General features: G+C 36.8%; 3 protein-coding genes across 4 annotated transcripts in view; 2 read left to right on the forward strand and 1 right to left on the reverse strand.

The window, feature by feature from the left end:
- LARS1 (leucyl-tRNA synthetase 1) overlaps positions 1-557 on the forward strand; it is a 55,180-nt gene extending 54,623 nt beyond the window's left edge. For both annotated transcript variants that reach the window (XM_074212694.1, XM_074212695.1), the window contains one exon: positions 162-557. In XM_074212694.1, coding sequence (XP_074068795.1) covers positions 162-367 — 206 coding nt within the window. In that variant the 3' untranslated portion in view covers positions 368-557. The remainder of the gene's footprint in view (positions 1-161) is intronic.
- Positions 558-648: 91 nt separating this feature from the next.
- Positions 649-16,231, forward strand: PLAC8L1 (PLAC8 like 1). The gene is made up of 4 exons (XM_074212698.1): positions 649-4,890; positions 7,021-7,157; positions 14,359-14,495; positions 16,015-16,231. The coding sequence occupies exons 1-4, from the start codon at positions 4,826-4,828 to the stop codon at positions 16,177-16,179; spliced, it is 504 nt and encodes a 167-aa protein (XP_074068799.1). The 5' UTR covers positions 649-4,825; the 3' UTR covers positions 16,180-16,231.
- Positions 16,232-20,944: 4,713 nt separating this feature from the next.
- Positions 20,945-22,858, reverse strand: part of SH3RF2 (SH3 domain containing ring finger 2) — a 166,039-nt gene continuing 164,125 nt past the window's right edge. The window contains exon 11 of the mRNA XM_074212696.1: positions 20,945-22,098. The gene's annotated coding sequence lies outside the window, so the exon portion shown is untranslated. The remainder of the gene's footprint in view (positions 22,099-22,858) is intronic.

The raw sequence follows: 22,858 nt of genomic DNA on the forward strand, positions 1-22,858 counted from the left end.
ACCCTATTAGATTTTTGTTTTCTGAAATTAGGATTACTTTAATAATATAATATATCTAACTGGGGGGATTTTTTGCTTGAATAGGTTTTAACAAGAGAATGTGATGCTCCATGGTAGATTTGTCAGGATTACACTCACATTTGTAATCTATTCCACTATAGACCTTTCCAAGGTAAAACTGATGAGATTTGATGATCCTGTGTTGGGACCTCGTCGTGTTCCTGTCCTGGGAAAAGAACATGTGGAGAAGACCCCCATTTCTGACCATGCTGTATTTCATGTGGATCTTATAAGCAAGAAAATTCACCTCACTGAAAATGGATTAAGGGCAGATATTGGTGATTCCATCATCTATCTGGTTCATTAAACTGCAGACTGATTTGGGTATAATCATCCTTGGCTTCAAGGACATCACTAAACTGATTGTGCATACAAATTGGCCATGAGAACCTCAGAATGAACTGAAACAACTGTCATTTCTAACTTTTGAATTTTGCATGTAATCTTTCACCAAGTCATCTTTGAGATCTGGATATAATAAAAAAAATTTCTCCCTCTTTTGGATCTAAGTTGAGAACTAATATTGAATGTCTCAGAAGCTTCCTATCTTTTCATTATTCATACTGAGCCATCAATATGATATTTTTATGAGATGGTACTTTGTACTGTTTATAAAGGTCTAGGGAGTATCTAATAGTTATTAAAAATGTATGCATTTTTGGAATAAGACAGATGTAAGCATAGAATCACAGGCAAAGGTTTTGGCAGCTTTAGCCTTTGCATACTTTCAGATAGTTCTTCAAAAAAAAAGTTAGACTATTTAATGTTTTTATAAGCCGCTATTTGAAGGGAGAAATCTTATAAGTGCATAAAGAACAAATCTAAAAATCTAAAGTTGAATATGATCAGGAGATACTTGATAGAACTTTGCAGAATGCTTGACAACTCAATGTATACTGCATTTGCATTCTGATCAGACATTTATAACTTTTAACAAAAGTCAGAAATTGGTGACTTTTCTTCTAGAATAGATTTTAATAGAACCATAGCACTTTGTGAAATTTCAGAGAGAATTTTCCTGTTTTAGAGTACCTTTTGGATTTAACAGTAGTTTTTTTTTTTTTTAGATCAGCACCAAATTTCTAGCAATTTATTTCATCTAGGTTTGGGTTGACACTAAATTTAGTATTTTTTTTTTTTTTGCAAGGCAATGGGGTTAAGTGGCTTGCCCAAGGCCACACAGCTAGGTAATTATTGAGTGTCTGAGGCCGATTTGAACTCAGCTACTCCTGACTCCAGGGCTGGTGCTCTATCTACTGCGCCACCTAGCCACCCCTAAATTTAGTATTTTTAAAGAAAATTTAATGTCAGAAAATTTTTTTTTGCTAAATTTGTCTTTCATCAAATGACATTTAAATAGGGGGTGGCTAGGTGCACCCAATGGATAGAGCACCAGCCCTGGAATCAGGAGAACCTGAGTTCAAATCCAGCCTCAGACACTCAATAATTACCGAGCTGTGTGACCTTGGGCAAGCCACTTAACCCCATTGCCTTTCAAAAACCTAAAAAAAAATGATATTTAAATAAAGATAGATGTTGATTTTACTATGTGAGTTTAACATTATCCTTGGTAGAAAGATTTCATATTGCCTGTGCCTCATTTCTTCCAAGAGGAAATACAGTTTTAGCTTGGAATGTTTCCATTTCTTCCAACTTTGAATATGAGTATTCTAAGATAATTAAAGAAACTGAACTAAATCATAGGGATATCTCCAGTCTCCCCCCCCACCAACACACACACAGCTTATTCTTCACTATGGAGCCATGTACTCTTTCTTTAATGAGCTGCTTGTTCCTCTGTTTTATAACTCCAATTCAGTGTACCTTGTTGAATGTTTGATCAAAGAATTTTAAGACTGAAAGAGACCTTAAGAGATAAATTATAGTCAGACCCCCCCATTCAACTATTATAAATAGTCACTAAGTCTTAACAATACTAGAATAATCCAACATGCATAATCATCAACTATGTACCCTAGTTTCCTGCTTGTAAGCTCTTCATTTTTGGCTGATATATATTGACTCCTCTTGCCAGTTTTAGACTGTTATTCCACTCATGTTGCCTTTGCTATGCACTGAGTAATAATAGTTGATACTTAAGTAATATTTTGAAGTTTGCCAAATATTTATATATATGTATGTGTGTATTTATCAACTTGAATTACAGAACAACTTTTTAAGATTTTTTAATTCCCATTTTACAGATGAGAAAAGGAAGTTTCATAGAGGAAGTTTCATAGTCACATAACTAATAGGGAATAATAATAATATTATAATAATAATTTATGTAATGTCTACTATGTACCAATCACTGTTCTGAGAACTTCACAAATGTTATCTCATCTGGTCCTTACAAGGTGTCAGTGGCCAAGTTCTCCTTGCCTCGAATGAAGCCTAGCCCTTTTTCCCACTATATTGCCTCAGTAGTTTTTTTATGTGGATACACAAAATAGCTGACCTTTAGGTTGCTAGATAATATTTTAAAAGTAAATATTTTATTGTGTTTTCTAAAAATGTCATTGTCACTTCTCAGTAATGAATCCCATTGCCCCCTAGCCCTTGCCCTTTTAATAGAGAAGTGTAACTATAAGAGAAGCAAAACAGCATATCGTCTATGCTGAATACAGCGCTCAGCCATGGGCAGGGTGGTATTTTATGCTGCCAATTCCCCACAGTCCAGATTGGTCATTATATTGATCCAAGTTCTGATGCCTTTACAAATGGTTTTCTTTCACCATTGTAGTCACTGTGTACTGCATTCTTCTGGTTCTATTTCACTTAATATAAATTTTCCCGTTTCTCTGAATTCATCCTTCATATTATTTCTTTCGGTACAACAAAATTCCATTATATTTATGTTCTGTAATTAGTTCAACCATCCTGGGGTGATGAGTACCCCCCATCAAGTATTAAGTGCCAGCTATATGCCTGGACATTCTAGGAGTAGGAAAACATGCAAGGTATATGTAGTCCTAACTTTAGGAAGTTTGCCATCTTGAGAGTAGACTTGCATACCTAAAATAGTGGGCAGACCATCAAGTTCATACTTGCTCCAGTACTAACACATGTGACAAAAGAAATGCTGTTGGCAGATCAAAGTTAGTTTTATATAACATGACTTATTGGTCTGGTAGCATAGAAAGTAAGTATATGGCACAAATAGGAGTGGGGGTGGGGAACAGTGAATTACAGCCATGGGGGAATGACTGGTAGAAATGTGCATGGCTTTTTTAGGGAATTATGATAAGTATGATAAGGAGTCACAGCAACTTTCTAAAATGTCACCATTATAGAGAACTGAATAGCTCAATGCCATCTGTCCTATTGGTCTTCTTTTAAAAGCACTTAGACTTTTCCATCTGTCCTATGGATAGGTTCTTCTCTATGTCTTCTCTCCCCTAAATAGTGTATGAGTTTCTTGAGAAGGAAGACTGCACTTTCTGATTGTATCACTGGACCATAGTAAACTTTCAGTAAATACTTTTCCATTTCATTTCCTCATGTCTTCTTAATGTGGATCAGTTTTGTCTCTGAGTCTATTTGGCATGGTCATGTTAAGGAAGGTCTCATTGTTGACAGTTCTTTTTAAATATTAAGGGTCTTTTTAAAAAAATAATGATATTGTACATAGTTCTCCATACTGAATTTTTAAGTGACTGGAGAATTATTTCAGTTCTTGCCTTCCTACAATAGCATTGATTGCATATTAATGAATACCTTTCAAGTATCACCAAGTATTTATCAAAAGGTTCACTATGTTCTCAGAAGTATGTGAAATATTATTTGGTATAAAAAAAAATTTGGTGGATACCTGGGTAGAATGACTTGACAGGGCAGTTAGTGCTGTACTCACACTAAGGGCAAGATTGAATGAGTAGTTTTTTTCCCATTTGAGATATCTTCATAGGAGAACTTTTCCTTTCCCCTTCCTCCCTTCCCTTTCTTTTGAATTTCATCTAGATTTACTTTTAAAGTTGTAGAATAAATTTGACTCAGCACAGCACAGTAGGTTATTTTAGGATCTGTTAGTGATTATGAAATAAACATATTTGTTTCCTTTTTTTATTGTGATTCAATTTATTGAAAACTATTGTTTTGGGAGGCTTTACATACTATAATTATTAATTAAAAACTTACATTTGTACCATATGAAAAATTGGTTTTTAGAAAATAATGAAGAAAAGAACTTGGGACACAAGACACAAGACTCCCAAATCTCAAAGTGTACACTGTGGATGGGATATAAAGTACAACTGATGTTAATTGACACTAGCCGCAGGTACTTTCACTGTAACATCTTTAGGTTTGCTTTTTTAGGTGTTTTTTTTTTTTTTTGTGCTAGGCAATGGGGTTAAGTGGCTTGCCCAAGGCCACACAGCTAAGTAATTATTAAGTGTCTGAGATCAAATTTGAATTCGGATATCCCTGACTCCAGGGCTGGAGCTCTATTCACTGCACCACATAGCTGCCCCCTGTAACGTCTTTATAAAAGAGTAACTTCCTTGTTCATAGTGATATAGTGGCATAGTGTCCCTGTTCTTTAAAGAAATAAGATTTGTTGGATTTATCATTATGACCTCATTTTACAGAATATTGAGATGACATTCTTAAGAAGAAAAGTTAACTTTGGATCAGAAGTTTAGAATCATCTAGTTTACTATCAAAGACCTAACTGAATTCTTACCTCCCCACTCCTCCCAACCTTTTAAAATTGATTTGGAAGTTTTATTTCTCTTAACTGCTTCTTTAAGTGCTGTTCAGACACATGCTTTCACTCATGAAATCAGAATATGAAAGTCTTTGTATTTCTGACCCAAGACAAGAAGTAAGGTGAGTTGCTTTTATCAACTTTTGCTCTTCATTTGGAATAACAAATCACTTACTTCTTATAAGAGTCTAGGCAAAAGAGACAGATTTCAGTATATTTTATGAAAGGTCCATGCTTTGAATGAAATTACTTGCTAACCTTACTTAAAGTGTCCTTGAAGCAAGAACAGCTGATTGGTCCCTTTATGGTTAGTGAAAAAGAATGATTGGGTCTGAGTGGAAAAAGACAAGGGTCTCTTTCATTCAAACTTTGAATTCTGAACCCTGCTCAGCTATTTCTTGGAACATCATGTAATGCTCTCCCTTTTGAAGTAATTCAGATGTTCTGGCTTCAGCGAAAGTATCTAAAATAACAAATGAGGCATGAACTGAAGTTAGGAACTTTTTAGCAAAGCAAATTGTGATTAGATAGTACATTGGCATGTCTGTAGCATCCTAATCCCAGGAACCCACTTTCAGGGGTTAAATTGATGTAGAACAAAAGGGTGGAGTATGTTAATATGCTAGCCTGGGCAAATGTATCCTAAACACCTTCCAAAACCTTCACTGACCATAAACAGCAAATTTAGATTTACAGCTATCTGGGTGGGAGGTTTGTCCCTCCTGAAAATCCTACTGAAAAATGAGTGTTTTAGCTACTGAGGAGACATCTGTTCCAGTTGGAAAGATGACTAAATATTGACACCTCCCCTTTTCTCTCAGATTTGTGTAGGATTGCTGCATGTATCTCCAATTTCCTTGAGCAGTGAGCCATTTAAGTGAAAAATATGTAGAGGTTGAAGGCAAAGAGGATAGCCATCATAATTTAGCAAAGTTCTATGGTGATCTGCGTTTCCTAAAGCAACTAAACTTGTTTCGGGGTTGCATTGCCGGGTGATTTTCACTGAGGTAATTTACTGACTCAAAAGCTGCATTAGAAGCTATAGCTTGAGCACCAGCTCTGAGTACTAGCAATTACTCTAGCTTTATATCTTTTAGGAAATAATTTTACATTTCTCTTTCAAGGTAGGTGAAATAATAATTTAGGACTAAAATATATCCAGAGTACGTGAATAACAACTATCTTAAAATTCAATGAAGGCCCAGTAAATAAGTTCATTGAGAAGAATCTTCCTAGACTTAGAAATTAGGTACAATTACTTAGTATTTTTGACAAGAAGTAGCTACTTACTTAGACTTTTGATTTGGTATGGAATGAGGGCAGACTTGCTAGCAGGAATAACATGTATTATTCACATAAAGCTGAGAAAGAAGGAAAAAAATACTTCATGACTGCAAAAAGCAAATTGTTCTCAGGGAAAATCTAATCCAGTTGCTCAGTTCTCAAAACCTCCTTCAGTAAAATAAGTAATTGGAAGTCCTTAAAGTGAAGTAATGTTGTAGCATTAAATTTAGGAGGTAAATAGTTTGGGTTTGCACAGGGAGATGCAAATAACTTTTTGGACCCCACTGACTTCCCCTTTATCATTTAGCACTTGAGAATCTGACTTTAATGAAAGAATTAAAAGCCTAGTGAGTATTAGATGATTTATAACTACAGGTAGGAAGGACTTAGAAATGGGAAGGGCATGAATAAAGAACTTGAATGATTGATAGAACCATAGTCATATATACTACTGTATCCTTTCCCTCTACTTTTATCCCCAACAATACTTAAGCTAGATGGTACAATGGCAACTAGATAGTGCAGTGGATAGATACATACAGCAATCCCACACAAATCCTGTTCAGGAGGATCTGAGTTTAAATTTGACTGTAGACACTTAATTGCCTAACTGTGTGACCCCATTGCCTTAAATAAAATTTAAAAACTATTTTTAAAAAATACTTTTTTAGTGACATTTCCTTAGTAATACAACATTCTTCCTAAGGAGATGATATTGTATTTTGGAAGGAACACTTGATCTTGCAGACCTGGGTTAAAATACTGACTTCCAAATTTAGTAATGAAGTAACCATGTTAAACCACAATCCTCTACAGGGAATTCTTCATCTGTAAAATGAGGATAAAATGCTTGCTCTAAACCTCATAAGGTTATGTAGGAAGCAGTTTGGAAACCTTATGGGATCGTAAAAACATAGGATGTCATTCTTATTACTGTTTTATTTAATCACCACCTTTGACTTTTACAGGAGCCATATACCAACACAACCTGTGATTACTCAGCCTGGCTGGGGAGTCTATGATAGGACCACCATCACAACTATTGCACAGACTCCACAGGATTGGAGCACTAGCCTCTTCAATGTTTGCAGTGACAAAAAAATTTGTATGTTTCTTCCCTACTTTTAAAACATTTAAAATTACTTTTAGTTTTCCCTCACAGGAGCAAAGTGCAGATGAGGATAATTGACCTGATTAGTTATTTCTGCCATATTTTCCTCCATTCTAGTATTTTTGTAGCCCAAATCTATTCATCATGTTTTGCGTTTTGAATCCATCGGATTCAATTTTTTCTTATCTGCTAATTGAGTTTTTCGTTTCTATATTCATATTCATTTGTGATTTCTTAACAATTTCATTTTTCTTTTAAACTATTCCTAAATATCATGTTTTTCCAGGTTCTTTTGCCACAGTCACTATGTATTAGTTCATTATCCTTTGTCTTGTAATATTTGTTAAAAGTATTTTAATCATTTTGAGGTTTAATGTTCATTTTTTCTTCTAGTTTTAGGCTTCTCAGATCTTTGATTCTTCAATGTTTTTTCCTTATATTTCTTTGTCACTCACTTTCTGACTCCCTTCCTTTGCTGGTAGCTATACTCCCAGAGTTTTCACCAACCTCAGTCTCTCTCCTGAGTAGACTGTGGAGTAATTGGATTGTCTGAGTGGGTTTCAGTTCCCTTTCCTTTTAACTCAGTACAACCCACATATTCTTGACCCCTTACACTAGTTTTATCTTTATTTAAATTTATTTTTTATTCTCATTTTGTACAAATGTTGTTTTACATTAATAAAATATTCTTGTTTACAAGGAAACAAAATACCCCTCCTCCCCCATGAATATAGATAGACTTGCTTGGGTGAAAAAAGTAAAGGAGAGAGAAAAAAAAAATTAAAATTAAAAAAATAATAATAGTAATAATTGTAGGTATGGCCAGGTGGCACAATGGACAAAGCACCAGCCCTGGAGCCACTAGCACCCGAGCCCATATCCAGCATCGTAAACCCAACCATCACCCAGCCGTGTGACATGCAAGCCACCTGATCCCCACTGCCCTGCAAAAACCAAAAAGAAGAAAAAAAAAGACCCAAAATAAAATAAAATAGTAATGATAGTAGGGGTGGCTGGGTGGTCTGTGAATGACCATAAGCGCCTCCCTCTGCCACGGGGCTGAGGTGGGAGGGCCCTGCTGTTCTATGGGGGGCCTAGACTGCAATCAGGATCTGAATGTGGTCAGAGCCCCAGAGTCCTGTTCCAGGGGCAGAGGACAGAGCTCTACAGTCTCTTTTCACTCCCCTCCCTCAGCTCAATGGGCTCATGCCCTGGGGGCTCCTGCTTACCGCCTCTGCCTGCTTCTGTTTCCGGATCTGGGCTGCTGAAAGACCAAACTGCTCCCTGTGTGCCTTGAGGGCTGGGCTCCACGTGCTCCCTCTGGCAGAGGTCCCCAGCTGTTCCCCCACTTTGTGCCTGGTATTCCTCGGGGTGCAGCTCAGGAGACTACCCTGCTGCTGTGAGCTGGGGCTCCCAGCGCCCTGGGGCTGCCTCTGGGAGGCTGAAGTTCTTTCGCTCTGGCAGGCCATCCCTCCAACCCCGGGGAGCAGAGCCTTTCTGTTCTTTTCCAAGTTACCTTGAGTAGGAGAACTGCCTCACTGGGTCCCTTTGTGGGTTCTGTCTCTCGAAAGTTTAGTTAGAGTCCTTAGCTGATGAGTTTTATCAGTGAGCTCCTAAGACTCGATCCCTTCTTGTCGTCATCTTGGCTCCGCCCCCCTCTCTTTTTTAGCTGCACTGTTTTAGTATTTTCTGCTTTTTACAGGGTAGGGAGGGTATTTTGGGAAGACTTCTGAAGCTTTGGGAATCCTTAAACCTTGAACTGGTCCTAGGAAGAAGGCAAGCTGCTTTCAACTCTAATGCCCTTCTTTGTGATTGGGTCGAATTGATATTGTGGAATGAGATGATTGAGGATGGGGTATGCTGGTCAAATATTTGAATTAGGAAAGAATCCTAAAATAGGTCTTATAGCATATTTACTGAAAATATGAAAGCTGGTGGGAAGAAAGGTTTAGTATTTCTAAATTAGTACTTCATGTGATAGGTTCTGTCATGCAAATGCATAAAGATTTTACTTTGTTAAATTTCTTCTATACCTGGTGCATAACTCCTCTTTTTGAGGCTTTGGAATTGAAGAAAGTGTCTAATCTACCATCCTGTTGTTCTAATGAATTTGAAGTTTTTCTAAATTGCTACCGAATCAAAATGAGTCACTTGATCCCTGCCAGAAAGCTTCTTAATTTTTCAAACCACCAAAGACCTCATTGGATTCTGTATGATATTATTCAGGAAGCAAGTGGACCTACCATCTGACTTTGGAATCCCTTAGGGATTATTCAGTTGTATAACTTGACTTGAGTGCCCTTACAGTTCAAGCTGTACTGGAGGTCATAAAAGAGACAAATCCAATAGCAAAAAAATTTAATTATATAATAAGGGCCCCAAATAGCAAAAAAAAAAAGGTCTACTATTTCCACATTCCACAAGTGGAAATTAACTTCTCTTCCTCCAGGAGAGTTACCTAATTTTTTTGCTGCAATTTTTCTTTTAGAACAGACTGGAGAATGTTTGGAACTTCATATCTTTCCTCTAGAGTCATCAGGGTCCAGTCACAGCTCTTAGATTTGGGGATACTATGACCAAATGAAATAGTTTCCCTCTCTAATCATAGTTGGCAGCTCATTTCTACCATATCTGTAGTTAGCACTACCTGTTCCACTTGTCTTCACTCTTTTCCCAATTTATGCTGCCCACTTTTTAGACCCTCTGCCTTACAGCAGCAAGTCATACCAATCAAAGTCTGCCTTGTGATGTTGCTGCATTCTTCAGTTAGATATATAGTTTCCTGAGACATTTATTACTGCGGGCAGTGAAACCTTAGGGACCTGACCACTTTGTCCTTGTTCCCCAGAGCTTCCAAAATCACCATCCTAGGGCGTTTTTTTAAATTTTTTGCAAGGCAATGGTCAAGTGACTTGCCCCAAGGTCACACAACTAGGTAATTATCAAGTGTCTAAGGCTGGATTTGAACTCAGGTTCTCCTGATTCTAGGGTTGGTGCTCTATCCACTGCACCACCTAGCTGCCCCATCTAGGGGTTTTTGCTACTGAAACTTTCCTAGGGGAGTCTTCTCTTACATTGCTGCCTCTAGACATTTAGACTTTTAGGTTACATATACCTCTAGTCATATTGGGAGGCTACTCTGTACTGGACCTGAGATCCTTTCCTTTCCTTTCCCTGTAAGTTTCCTGACTGACATTTTGTTCAGTTCTGTGATAGAAGTCACCCTTTATTGTATTTTTTGATCATACTTAAGGATTTTTCTGGAGTATTTGGATATATGACAACTCAGTGGTCTTTTTCCCATTCAGACAGCTATCTCAGCAAGAAGTCATGATGTTGCCTCTTCATCAGTCCAGAGAAGTCAGTTGATCAATACAAGATCAATTATCCCTTCCAGTGCTTAGGGTAGGAACAAAGAAAGGAATCCCAGCCTTGATCACACCTTTCCTACTTCTCTAGTGCTTTGGGAGAAAGGGGAAGATGAGAGGACAAGAGAGTCTCCTACAAACTACAGCTGACATGGCTGACTTCAGGCTATCAAAAGAACTGGACCACAGAGCTCTCTCTGTTGCTGCTACCCCTGAAATTGTTTTAATATCTGGGAGCAATGTTTCTTAAGTTCTAGTCATATAGATGGTTAGCTTTTCCTGAGGCCTTACTCCCATGCAAGTTAGACAATTTCTTTTCCTTAAGAGGCATTAAAACTCTCTTCTTAAAAACATGATTGACTAAGAGGACTAATTCATGTTGACATGACCTTAAATATAAAATTCTAGGATGAGTGTCAGCTTCCTTTCTTAAAGCTTCTGACCAGAGACACAACAGCATGAGCAATGCTGAGAAGTTGTACTCGGTGAAATCAATGTTGGGAACACATTGAATATCCTTTTGAAGCTACATCCTCTGCTATAGCTAAGTACATCTCCTTCTGTAAAACACTGAATGACTTATGAGTGTTTCAATTTGCTCTATATGAGATCCTTGACTAGTACTTGGGGAAAGGAAAGAAGGAATACAGATTATAATACATTATGTATTATATATTATATAATGCCTACTATGTATAAGTCACTGTGCTGAGTGCTTTTCAATTATCTCTTTGATCAAGATGCTTTCTCATTCAAGGCTCTTATCTCATTCAACTGAATATTCCAGATTGACTAAGAGAATAACAGTTTGATTGGATGGAGAGGGAATTTCAAGAAATATATTCTTTTTAAAACCCTACTGGCTTGGATGGGAAAAAGGCAATCCTAGAATCAAACCAGTTTCTAATATGTTAAGTCCTGGTGTTAGCTACCAGAAAAACACTCTTCATTCTAGTTCACTGTTTTGGAGGAAAAAAAAAAGATGGGGTTCACTTGCTCAGTGATTTCCTGTGTCATGTAGGATTTAAATAATTCAATGTAATATAGTTATAAACAAACATGATTTTTTAAAAATTTCTGTTCATTCTGTTAATTGGGATTTTCTCTGCTTATTTTCAAGTACATTATCTGGTATATAATTTGTGTGGAACTTGAGAGAGACAGAAAGAGAGAGAGACAGACAGACAGACACAGGGACAGAAACAGACACAGAGACAGAATCAGATACAGAGTCAGAGGCAGAGAGAGCCAAAATTTCTGCAACTTTGATCCATGTCAGACTTATAATGTACAGTTTTCCATCAGATACTGAGAATTAGTTACAATTGACCATTTATTAAGAATAGAGCTACATTGTGAGTAGAGATGGTTTCTTTTTCTCTTTGACATTTTGCTGCCTATTTTATAATTATGGCTTTTTTAATGATATTATTCATTTTTGACTTTTATCTATATTCACAACACACTGAGATTGGCAAATTAAGGAGCATCTTTGTCCTTTGAAGATAGCTCTATTTCAAAGAAACAAGTAGAATGATTTCTAGCTATAAAATGGCACAATGGCTTTGCAAAATTTGGAAATGTATTGACATATGAACAGTAAAAGCCCAAAATATTTGGAAGTCCTCTGGGAATATTGAAATGTTATATAAGTCTCCCTATCTTTGGGCTACTAAACACAGTGGCCATGATGTGTGTGTATGTAGGCACTGCTATCTGGTGCATCAAATACAAATAGTGAATCTAATAATAGTTAGTCACATTTCCATGCCTCTTTTTTTTTTTAAACAAGCCTGTGAGGTTCATGAGGGGGTGGTGTGGGAGGGGATGGTATTATAACTAACTCCATTTTCCACATGAGGTTTCAGATGATCTAGTGACTTGTCCAAGGTTATATAATTGGTAAGTATCTAAGCTACAACTAGACTGAAGTTTCCTGTCTCTAAGTTCAGCTTTTCTCACTGTATGTGCAATGGTTTTTAATATTAATTAACTTTTTTGCTTTGTTGCAAAGTGTAAAAACTCAGAAGCAAAAACTGGCTTGTACAATATACCTAGCTTTTCAGGGAACCAAATTCCAAATAATTTCCAACTTTCATTGAACAGATAACAATTTATTTCAGGGTCTGGTCAAAATCAAAGCAATTTTTTGACATGAGAAATAGAACAATGTTAGGGAGTTTGTATCAGTGTGACAAAAGAACTTCTGTAAACTTCATGGAAAATTATGATGGAAAAATGGTTGATTGGTTCTTGTCCTTTGTTATCGAAGACCAAAATGACATCACTATACTTGAGACAAATGACAGTATCCTACTGTGGCTGATCAGACCAATACGAGCTCAGAATGCTCTACTACAGGTTGGGCACAAATAATCCATGTGATCACTTGAGGTGGTGGTACTCTAAACTTATGTTTCCTTTGAGCTGCTTCACTTTTAAGAGGGCATGTCATGCTGGGCAGGCCTGTGCCAGTGACTCCCATGCTGTACAATCCTTTTTTTTTAAGGTTTTTTTTGCAAGGCAATGGGGTTAAATGGCTTGCCCAAGGCCACACAGCTAGGTAATTATTAAGTGTCTGAAGTCGGATTTGAACTCAGCTACTCCTGACTCCAGGGCCAGTGCTCTATCCACTGCGCCACCTAAAGTTCTTCAATGAGACTTTCAGGTGACTTGGTATCAAGAAAAATATTAGTCTAATGAACTATATAGTATGTATTTTTGAAACAAAATTTATACATTAATATGAATTAGAAATACTCAGATCTCAGTGGAAGTTAAAATCTTCCTTGCTATTTCATTTTATAGAAGATTAAAGTAATAATACATTTAATAATATATCATCTCAATAGACCCCCACAATAGCTACTGTGAGGTAAGCATTGGAAATAGTTATCCTCATAAAGCTCTGGGGCATTAAATGACGAACTTCAGCTTAGTGATAGTGAGTGGTAATAGTAGGTTTGAATCCAGATCTTTTGGACACCAAAACCAGTAATCTTTCCATTTTAGCCACATTGTTTTGAGTTAATTTTTGTCAGTGGTTTATCAAAGAATTTAAATGGGGATTCTGCTATAACTGAAAAGGCATCTTAAAAAAAATTGGGAGTTGAACAGAGAATGTGCAAAGCTACTTTACCTGACTGTTTGACCATGTGTTGGCTCAGCATTTGGGTCGTTTGTGTATTGTGAGCCCCTTGTTACTTCTCCAGGGGATATCTTAATGAGACCACTGAGCAAACAAGAAGAGCCATTGACTAAGTGGTGACCAAACTTCCATCTTGAGATGGACATGTCCAGGTGACTAAGAGAGGTCTGAAGACCTTGGATTCATCAGGAAGAGATGACTTCTGGCAAAGAATACTTATACATCAGAAAAGATTGATTACTTGGCAAAGTCAAAGGAAGAGAAGGACAGAGGCAGACTTATTCTCTTTTTTAAAGACCCATTCAGTTATCAACTCTTCTTGATTGGTGTCCAATAATGGACTTGTTTCATCCTCCCTAAGTGCAAGTCCTTCAGCCTTGAATCACATCTGGTGGGAAGTATCCAAGAGCATGTTATCCCTGAAATATCCAAGTACTGAGTGAGCTAGCATACCTGATCAGTTGGAATCAAGAAATCAAGAAGGGTAACTTCTCACATGCCCTATTCAACCCACAGTTATAATATGCTTTGTATTGTCAGTTTTCAGTTCTTGATTGGAGGATAAGAGGAGAGCTCTTGTCTCATTAGGCTCATATTTAGGGCTGGGGGATATATTTTTGATGATGTTTTTCTAAATAAATTTAGCATTAATTTTTTTCTTTGTGATTATTATTGACAGGTTTCTGTGGTCTCTTTTGTACCATGTGTCTTGAGTGTAACATTGCAAGATATTATGGGGAATGTTTATGTTGGCCATTATTACCCAACTCCACCCTTGCATTAAGAGTAGGCACCAGAGAGAGACATAAAATACGGGTAAGTGTGTATAAAATGGGGTGTGCTTGAACCTTGGATCTTAAAGAAGTATAATTTTTAAAACATCTGAAAAGAGGAGTAGAGAATACTATTGACTATAAAAATAGACAACTTGAATTCATGAAAATGAAAGATTAAGCTGCAGCATACATCCTGGTTTTTGCTAGTAGCTTCTATAACTTTTTCTCTGTGATCAGGAAGTTAGTTCACAAGTTTGGGGTGGTGGTGGTCAAGGATAATAGTCTGAGTTAGATACTTCCTCTTGCTCTGGTAATCCTAACATCAATTTAAACTAAGAAATAGATTTAAGTAAGCATCTTTTTTCACAGTGAAGTATAATTCAGAAAAAAAGTGCTTTTAAAAAAATTCCTACATTATAGGAGACTAATTTTCTGAAATGGAAATTAGGATCATAGATTTAGAACTGCAAGGGACCTAAGTAATTGGTTATCTGGTCTAACCCATTTATAGGGAGCCATCTCCAGTCATCCTGCTCTTGGTTCTGAAGGAGAGAGAGGCTGGTGATTCTGCACAATCTTCCCTCATTTTAATCAGTTCACTTGCAAATCATAACATCACCTTCCTGATGTTATGGTTCCTTTTGTGAATGGAAGACAAACAGCAAATGAATTTATTTTGTAATTCAGGGAGCTGAGGCTCAGAGAGATGAAGAAACTTGTCCAAAGTCACATGAGTAGTTAATTGGCAGTCTGGATTTGAATACAAGTCCTTTGACTCCAGATCTGGCCATTTTCTTGTAGTATCAATACCTAATCCCAAGAAGGCAGCATGGCACAGTGAATAAAGAGCTAACCTTAGAAACAGCAAGACTTGGGTTCAGATCTTATCTTTGATATATACTGGCTGCGTGACCCTAGTCAAATCACTTAACTTCTGCATTCTGTGACAATTTTCTAAAACTTTAACTTACAGAGAAGGTTCAGACCTGAACTGGTAGAGGAAGTTTGCTTACCTAGTGTTTCTCATACTATTGAAATCAAGGTCCAGACACTATTCCAATCTTTACCTTGATAAGATAGAGTACTGTTACTTACTACTTGTGTGACCTTGGTCAAATTATTTAACATCTCAGCTTCAGTGTTTGCTCATCTGTAAAATGAGAAGATTGGACTAGATTGCCTCTAAGGTTCCTTTTGTCTCTAAATCTATGATCCTATGTCTTTTTTTTTTTTTAGGTTTTTGCAAGGCAAATGGGGTTAAGTGGCTTGCCCAAGGCCATACAGCTAGGCAATTATTAAGTGTCTGAGACCAGATTTGAACCCAGGTACTCCTGACTCCAGGGCCAGTGCTTTATCCACTACGACACCCCTATCCTATGTCTTTAAAAGACAAACAAACATTCCCATACATTATAGACTTAATGCAACAGAGATGATTGATTAGAGAGGCATTTTTCCCTCTTTCTCTCCCACTTCCATATTTGTTATAATGGAATCCCATTGTCTTAGAAGTGAGTATATATGAATGCATGTTCTGAGAGTGCTGAGTTTTGCCTTAGGGAACTCTTTGTGAAGACTGGTTGGTTGTGCACTGCTGCTGGCCCTTTTCTATCTGCCAGATGGCTCGAGAACTTAAGATGAAGACAACCCAAATGGATGAAGTCTGTGTAGCTCCTTCAACTCAAGTTTTTGGGGTTCCTGTAACTAAAGAATTAATTGCTTAAAGGAAATGTTTTTCTTCCTTCCTAAAAAACAGCAAATAAATTGTGTAGGAAAAATGAACTTACTTTCTTTGTATCATTATATGATAGTATTAAAAATAGTATAAAAATAAATTGTTTTCACATTTTATCCAGTGTTCTCTCTTTCACTGAATTTGTCAATCCACGGATGCTAATTTTCATAACCATAGTTACTCATTCTCTTCTCTTTGTAGCCCCCTTTCTCCATGTGTTATTTTCTGTCATTAGAATGTAAACTTCTTGAAAGCACTCTCTCTCTCTCTCTCTCTCTCTCTCTCTCTCTCTCTCTCTCTCTCTCTCTCTCTCTCTCTCTTCCCCCCCCCCCCCCACCATTCTTTCTTCTCAAGGGATATCTGGAAGGCAAGGCCAAGACTGAGAACCTAAACTTCACCATGTGACATTTTCCCAGCAAGCCCATAAGATAAGTATTTGACCAAAGGACTTTGAGTAAGTCAGATATATATTTTGGACTAGAATTATTTGTCCCTATCCCTATTGTCTGAAGTGAAGCAAAGACTATCCTAACTCTCTCCTGTCCTTTTGCAGAGTAGAGGTATTCTTCAGCAATCCTTGACTCTTGGGATGCCTTTTACATGTTTCTGGATCTTTGGGCAGATAAAGTCATTGGGAAAAATCAAGTTCTATAAGGGTTATAACTTAGTTTATGGGATAATCATCTTATTCTAGGTAACACCTGGAATAGCCAAGCACATGGTCTATGGAGATGCCCCATCATGGTATGGAGTTGATTCTGAGTTCTTGAAGGCTGTCTGGAACAAAAGCTCCTACAGTAGGCATGGAATATGATACCCAGTGACTTTTACTCAATGCTCCATTCAGCGGTGTTCAGAGAGGTTTTTCACCAGAAAGTTGACAATCAGGTAATGATGTAGGGTTTTTTGGTTTGTTTGTTTTCACAGGCACACTACATAATTGCTTCTGACCTTCATGGTTGAAGGGAGTGCCCATACTGATGAAATCACTGAACCTTGAAGTCAATTAATGGTACAGTCAGATTAAATGAAAATAAACCTTGTTTTTATTATTTCATGCTAAAACACATCTCACAACACAAGCTTACAATTTGGAGTAACATGCATTTTTTTTTTTTGGCACAGGAAACGCTAGGTACTTTTCTTCTTTAAGACTATTAAACCTATTATTTAAGAACCAGAATTTTTTCCCGCACACATGAACTGTTCTTGGATACAGTTCTCTATCAACTCAGAATATTGAGGTGGAAATGTATCTTGTAGTAAAAATAAGGGAATCTTCTTTCTTAATTTTCTCCCAACAATATGCCATTTTATTGGTACCACAAGCATAAACCATAAAACTCTGGGCTTTAAAAATCATTCCAACTGTCATGAAACTATAAATACAGTAAACAATGAACATATATATTTGAATAGTTCATAGAAAAGAAGGGGGGGAATGGTTCTGAGGGGAAGTAAGAAGGGTATGGTGCCTTTTGGTTTTTACTTAAGAAAGCAGTGATGGGGTGGGAAAGAAAAGTCACTTGGCAAAAAATGATGCCTCCTCTATAGGAAAAAAGATTTTTCAAATCAAAATTATATTGTATATATAACGAATAATAACCCTGCTATTGAATGCAAAATTTCCTCAATTAATGGAGAAAATCAGTTGGAACATCTTGAGGAAGTGACTCATCATTAAAGCTCCTACCTTGTAGTTCTTTGCTATTAGGTCCTCTTGATTTCCACAGTGTCATCTTTAAAACTGGTTCCACAGTGTGTTACCCTGAAGACTTGCAGGGCGAACAGTGATTCTGCTCTCTGGTTTGGGGTGCCAGTGTCAAGAAAGGCTGGTAGATGATGTTTGTTCCAAGGATATCAGTACCATATTCTAAATTCAATTAAGATACCAACTCCCCAGTCCTAGATATCATCCCTGAGATATCTAGAATCTTCTTTTTGTAAAGCTATGAAAAAGAAGACTTTAGGAGGTTTGGAATTCCCAGTGTATCCTCCTCCCTTTCTTACTGCCCTGCAGTAATGGTTTTTATTTCTATATTCTATAATGTTTAAGTATTTATTAAATAACTGTCCACATTGATGACTTGGAGATTGATGCTCTTATAATAAATTTACATAGATATTAAGTCACAAGTATTTTTCTCTGTTCTCTTAAGTAATATACAGTGTCTGAAAAAAAAGAAGAGGCATTCTGATTCCCAGTGTCTACCCTGCTCCCATATCAAGCAGTTTACTCTAAGAGCATAAAGTTCCCTTTTCTTTTTCTTTCTTCATCTGTTCTCTTCTTTCTCTTCTCCACTCCCTTAATCCATAATAATAATAATAATAATAATAATAATAATAATGATGATGATGATGATGATGATAATGAGTATTGGGCCAGAAGAAATGAAGCCACCAGACTCCATAATAAACAAACTACTTAAGGCTGAGAGCTTGAGCTGACCTCATTTTAAACTCAGATCTTTGATCCTTTTTTCTTCTGTCCTTGGTCTTACAGATTCTCTACTATAGGGTTGTCAGTAAAAACTGTATCCCTTGTTGGATGACAAGTATTCATGAGTTTTCTGCCTTCTCTGGGAACAGATCAAATTCTTTTGTACTTTTGGTTCATTAGCTAAACAGTTTAAGAGAGAACTAAAAATCCAAGAATCCTCCATATGAAAATCCTGGGGGGAAATGTGGAATGCTAAAAATACTGTATTTAGGATTAGGATTTAGAATTTCTGGGTGATTTAACAATGAAAAGGTGATGCCAATTCATAAAGGTGGAGAGCAATGGAAACAAAAACATTCTACTTTACAAGTTTGTTGTGAAAATCAAATGAAATTTTATATATGTGTGTGTGTGTGTGTTGTTTGTTATATATATATATATGTGTGTGTGTGTGTGTGTGTGTGTGTGTACACACATATAATAGTATTTTGTAAACCCTGATCTGCTAGATAAATGTCAGGTATCATGGTTATCATCATTATTATAATGAGGGAAGAATAAAGAACTATAAAACATACTATATTGCTTAGTGGTTTCAGGGCATTTAAAATTAAGGTACCTGGAAATTAAGCTGTCCTTGAGCTTTTCCATTTTAACTTTTTAGTTCTTTAAAGTCAAGCCTTGCCATTTATCTAATAGTCAACTATGATTGATAAAATATTTTCAGATGAGAATATTTCAATTTTAAATGAGATTAAAGTTGTGGCAAACAGGTTTTGGTTAAAAAAAATGGTACCATTTGCATGTCATCCTGTTCTGCTGAGGCAGGAAGAGACTTCAATTTCATTTCATTATCACAAGGGAGATGGGTCAACTCAACTCTTTCTTATTCAAAGGCTGGTTATATAGTTGATCCTTTTAATGACAGTAGTTCATAGAGCAATCATTGTCAGAAATGTCATTTTCAAAGGGATATGCAATAATGATCCTGTTTGTGAATGATCCAAGTCCTTTGCTTTCCCACTCACCTCTTAGCCAATACTACTAGCATATAGAAGTTCTTACTGCTTGCTGCCACCTTCATCTGACATTAGCCAAAGGATGGCAAGACCCAATATTCCATGAGCTCTTGATACCCATTAGTTAAGAATGATAGCAGATTTTACCCTAAAATGGCCAGCTAAAATAGAGATGTAAACTCTGGTAGGATCACAAACTGCAGTCCTTCCCCACTTGACTGTGTTACTAAAAGCTTGCCCCTGATCACAGATGGGAAGGGATAAGAGAATGTGATCAATACAAATTCATCATGACTAATAGAAAAAAAAAAGAATTGTACTAATGGTGAATTGGTAAGATTATCTTTGCATACATAAGATAGAATGTGCTTTTCTAAAATCTCTTGTTGGGGCAGCTAGGTGGCCCAGTGGATAGACCACTGGCCCTGGAGTCAGGAGTACCTGAGTTCAAATCTGGTCTCAGACACTTAATAATTACCTAGTTGTGTGGCCTTGGGCAAGCCACTTAACCCCATTGCCTTGCAATAATAATAATAATAATAAAATAAAAAATAAAACCTCTTGTAAAAGTTTTAAAGTAGAGATGAAAAGCTTAGGTTACAAAAGTTTTTAGATTATTTGGTAATTTAATTTACTCATGCTATATTGCTTGACCCCTCCTCCTAGCTGTCATGGAAAATTTAAATTTTGCATTATAATAAAACTCATTTTCTTCATTATTAGGAACTTTTTTGCATGTATTTTTGTGGACTGATTTTGGAGTAAAAGGAGATAGATAGGTGGCAGTGTAACATAATGGGTAGGACACAGGTTTTAAAATTTGCCTCAGATACTATCTATCTATTACACTTAGCTTCTAATATGCCTCAATTTCATCATCTGTAAAATGAGGGTGTTGGGTTTGATGACTTCTTTTTTTTTTCTTTTTGGTTTTTGCAAGGCAATGCGGTTAAGTAACTTGCCCAAGGACATACAGCTAGACAATTAAGAGTCTGAGGTCAGATTTAAACTCAGGTACTCCTGACTCCAGGGCCAGTGCTCTATCCACTGTGCCACCTAGCTGCCCCTGGGTTTGATGATTCTAAGGCCCCTTTCCAATATAAATAAATGATTCTATGAACCCTGCGACTTATTCCTGAATGAGGAGATGAGGAGATGAAAGGCAGAATGGAAACAAAGATCTGAGTTTCTAGCTGTGTCTAACAGGCTGTAAACAACCTCAAACTAATCAGTCTGCTTCTTATGTCTCAGGCAATTCTTTAAGACTCAATTATAGATGAGTTCTTGTTTTGGGGGGGGGGGGTTTGCAAGGCAAATGGGGTTAAGTGGCTTGCCCAAGGCCACATAGCTAGGTAATTATTAAGAATTTGAGACCGGATTTGAACCCAGGTACTCCTGACTCCAGGGCCAGTGCTTTATCCACTGCACCACCTAGCTGCCCCTATAGATGAGTTCTTGACTGGGATTGGTGGGAAGAATTTCTACACCAAGAGTTCCTGGTGAAATTAAAAATCTGGATCAAAAAGGAGATGTCATTTGTCAGTTTGTTACCTTTCATTTAATTTAAATACCTGATCATTTATTTCTCATTTCCTGATTATGTTTTGATTTTGCCTGAGATTGCTCATTACCAGTGTCATCATTTCTTTGATCAATACATCTCAACTACAGAGAGTCCCTTGCTTAGTAGGCATTATATGGAAAGAACAGTTTTGAAACGACAGGAAAATGAAATGGAAAAGACTAAGACTTTAGAGAAAGTGTCTAAGAATGCTGAATGTGGAGTCAGGGAAAGGAAAGGGGATTAGGAACACTGTGAAGAAGTGCTGGCTCTTAGGAGAATGAAATATTAAGAATTCAGCTATCTAATAAAGCTTTTAAAAATTGGAGAAAAGGGGTCTACCAGATTATCTATGGAAAGGTAACCTGTGTTTAAAATTCAGTGATGAAGGGGAATAGCCCCAATTCACCAATTTCTTTCACTTCATTAGCAGAGCTTTATGACAACCTCTGCATAATTCTAAAATGTAACAGTAAAACACAGGATAGATGGAGAGCTTTTGCCATTTGATGTCTGTCTATCCATTTCGTTTTCCATTTAAATGCCAAGATAAGGGAAATCAGAAAGATGTTCAGGTTCACACTGAAAAGAAATGTGAATGAATGGAGTACTCAGAGATTCATAACCCTGAAGGAAAGCCAAAGATGTGTAACTGGTGCCAATATATGAATCTCAGGTTTCACATGCAGGTTCATTGCCTATTAATACTGTAGATGATTAGAAATTGTTTTTCAGTTCCATTGCTTCTCATATTAGGTTAGCCTGTGATATACCTGTGGCATCCCTGATGTTAACATAATTTCACACCAATTGCAGATTTTTCCATTGAGCATTCTTGCATTCCAATTCCTTGCTTAATTTATTCCAGGAAGAATAAAGTAGCAGGACCTATGGAGGGTTAAAAAAAAAGCTTTTAGACTCTAAAGTACATTTAATGTTGTTCTGCAACATTAGGTTTTCAAATCAATTAAATCCAAAGAAATTTTTTCTGGTCTGTAGAATCTGTATTGGTTACACCACTCTCAAATCTGCACATTTACTAATGTTCTCTTTCCAAACACCTCTTTATTTCCTCTCTTCGTCACTCCGCAAAGAGAACCTAAGCATCTGACTGTAGCCAACCCTTAAAGGCTCTATCTAGGAGAGAGCAAATAATGTAATCATTGGGGAATCAGAAGAAATGAATTCCATTCTGTTTGAACTTTATTCTTGACCTTCAAGAAAAGTCGAGATTTACTGACAGAAGTAAGATTAGCACTTTTTACCCACAGTAAAACAGTTGGGAATTTACTTGGCTTATAAAAGTCCCCAAGTCACAAATATTCTCATAAAAACCCAGAAAAAAAAGGTAATAAGCAAGAGAAGAAGATGAATTATCTTTTGTCAGTTTGCTTTAGGTCTACTGCCTGATTTCCTATAATATGTATCTTGAATTCCTTTATGTCCCAAGATATGTGGTAATTTAATGTTCTGGCTTTTTTTGTCTCACTGCTTGAATGAGTAGACAGTCAATAACCAAAATCCTACTGGTAAGAGGGTGGACTTCTCCTGCTGCTTCATCCTTCTAGGATTCTCAAGGCTTTGCCATTTACCATGCTGCTTTACTTTACAGACCTACTGGCACTTCCACCTGATCTTTCCATATATC

This window comes from Macrotis lagotis, chromosome 1 (genome assembly GCF_037893015.1).
Source record: "Macrotis lagotis isolate mMagLag1 chromosome 1, bilby.v1.9.chrom.fasta, whole genome shotgun sequence".
Taxonomy (NCBI): domain Eukaryota; kingdom Metazoa; phylum Chordata; class Mammalia; order Peramelemorphia; family Peramelidae; genus Macrotis; species Macrotis lagotis.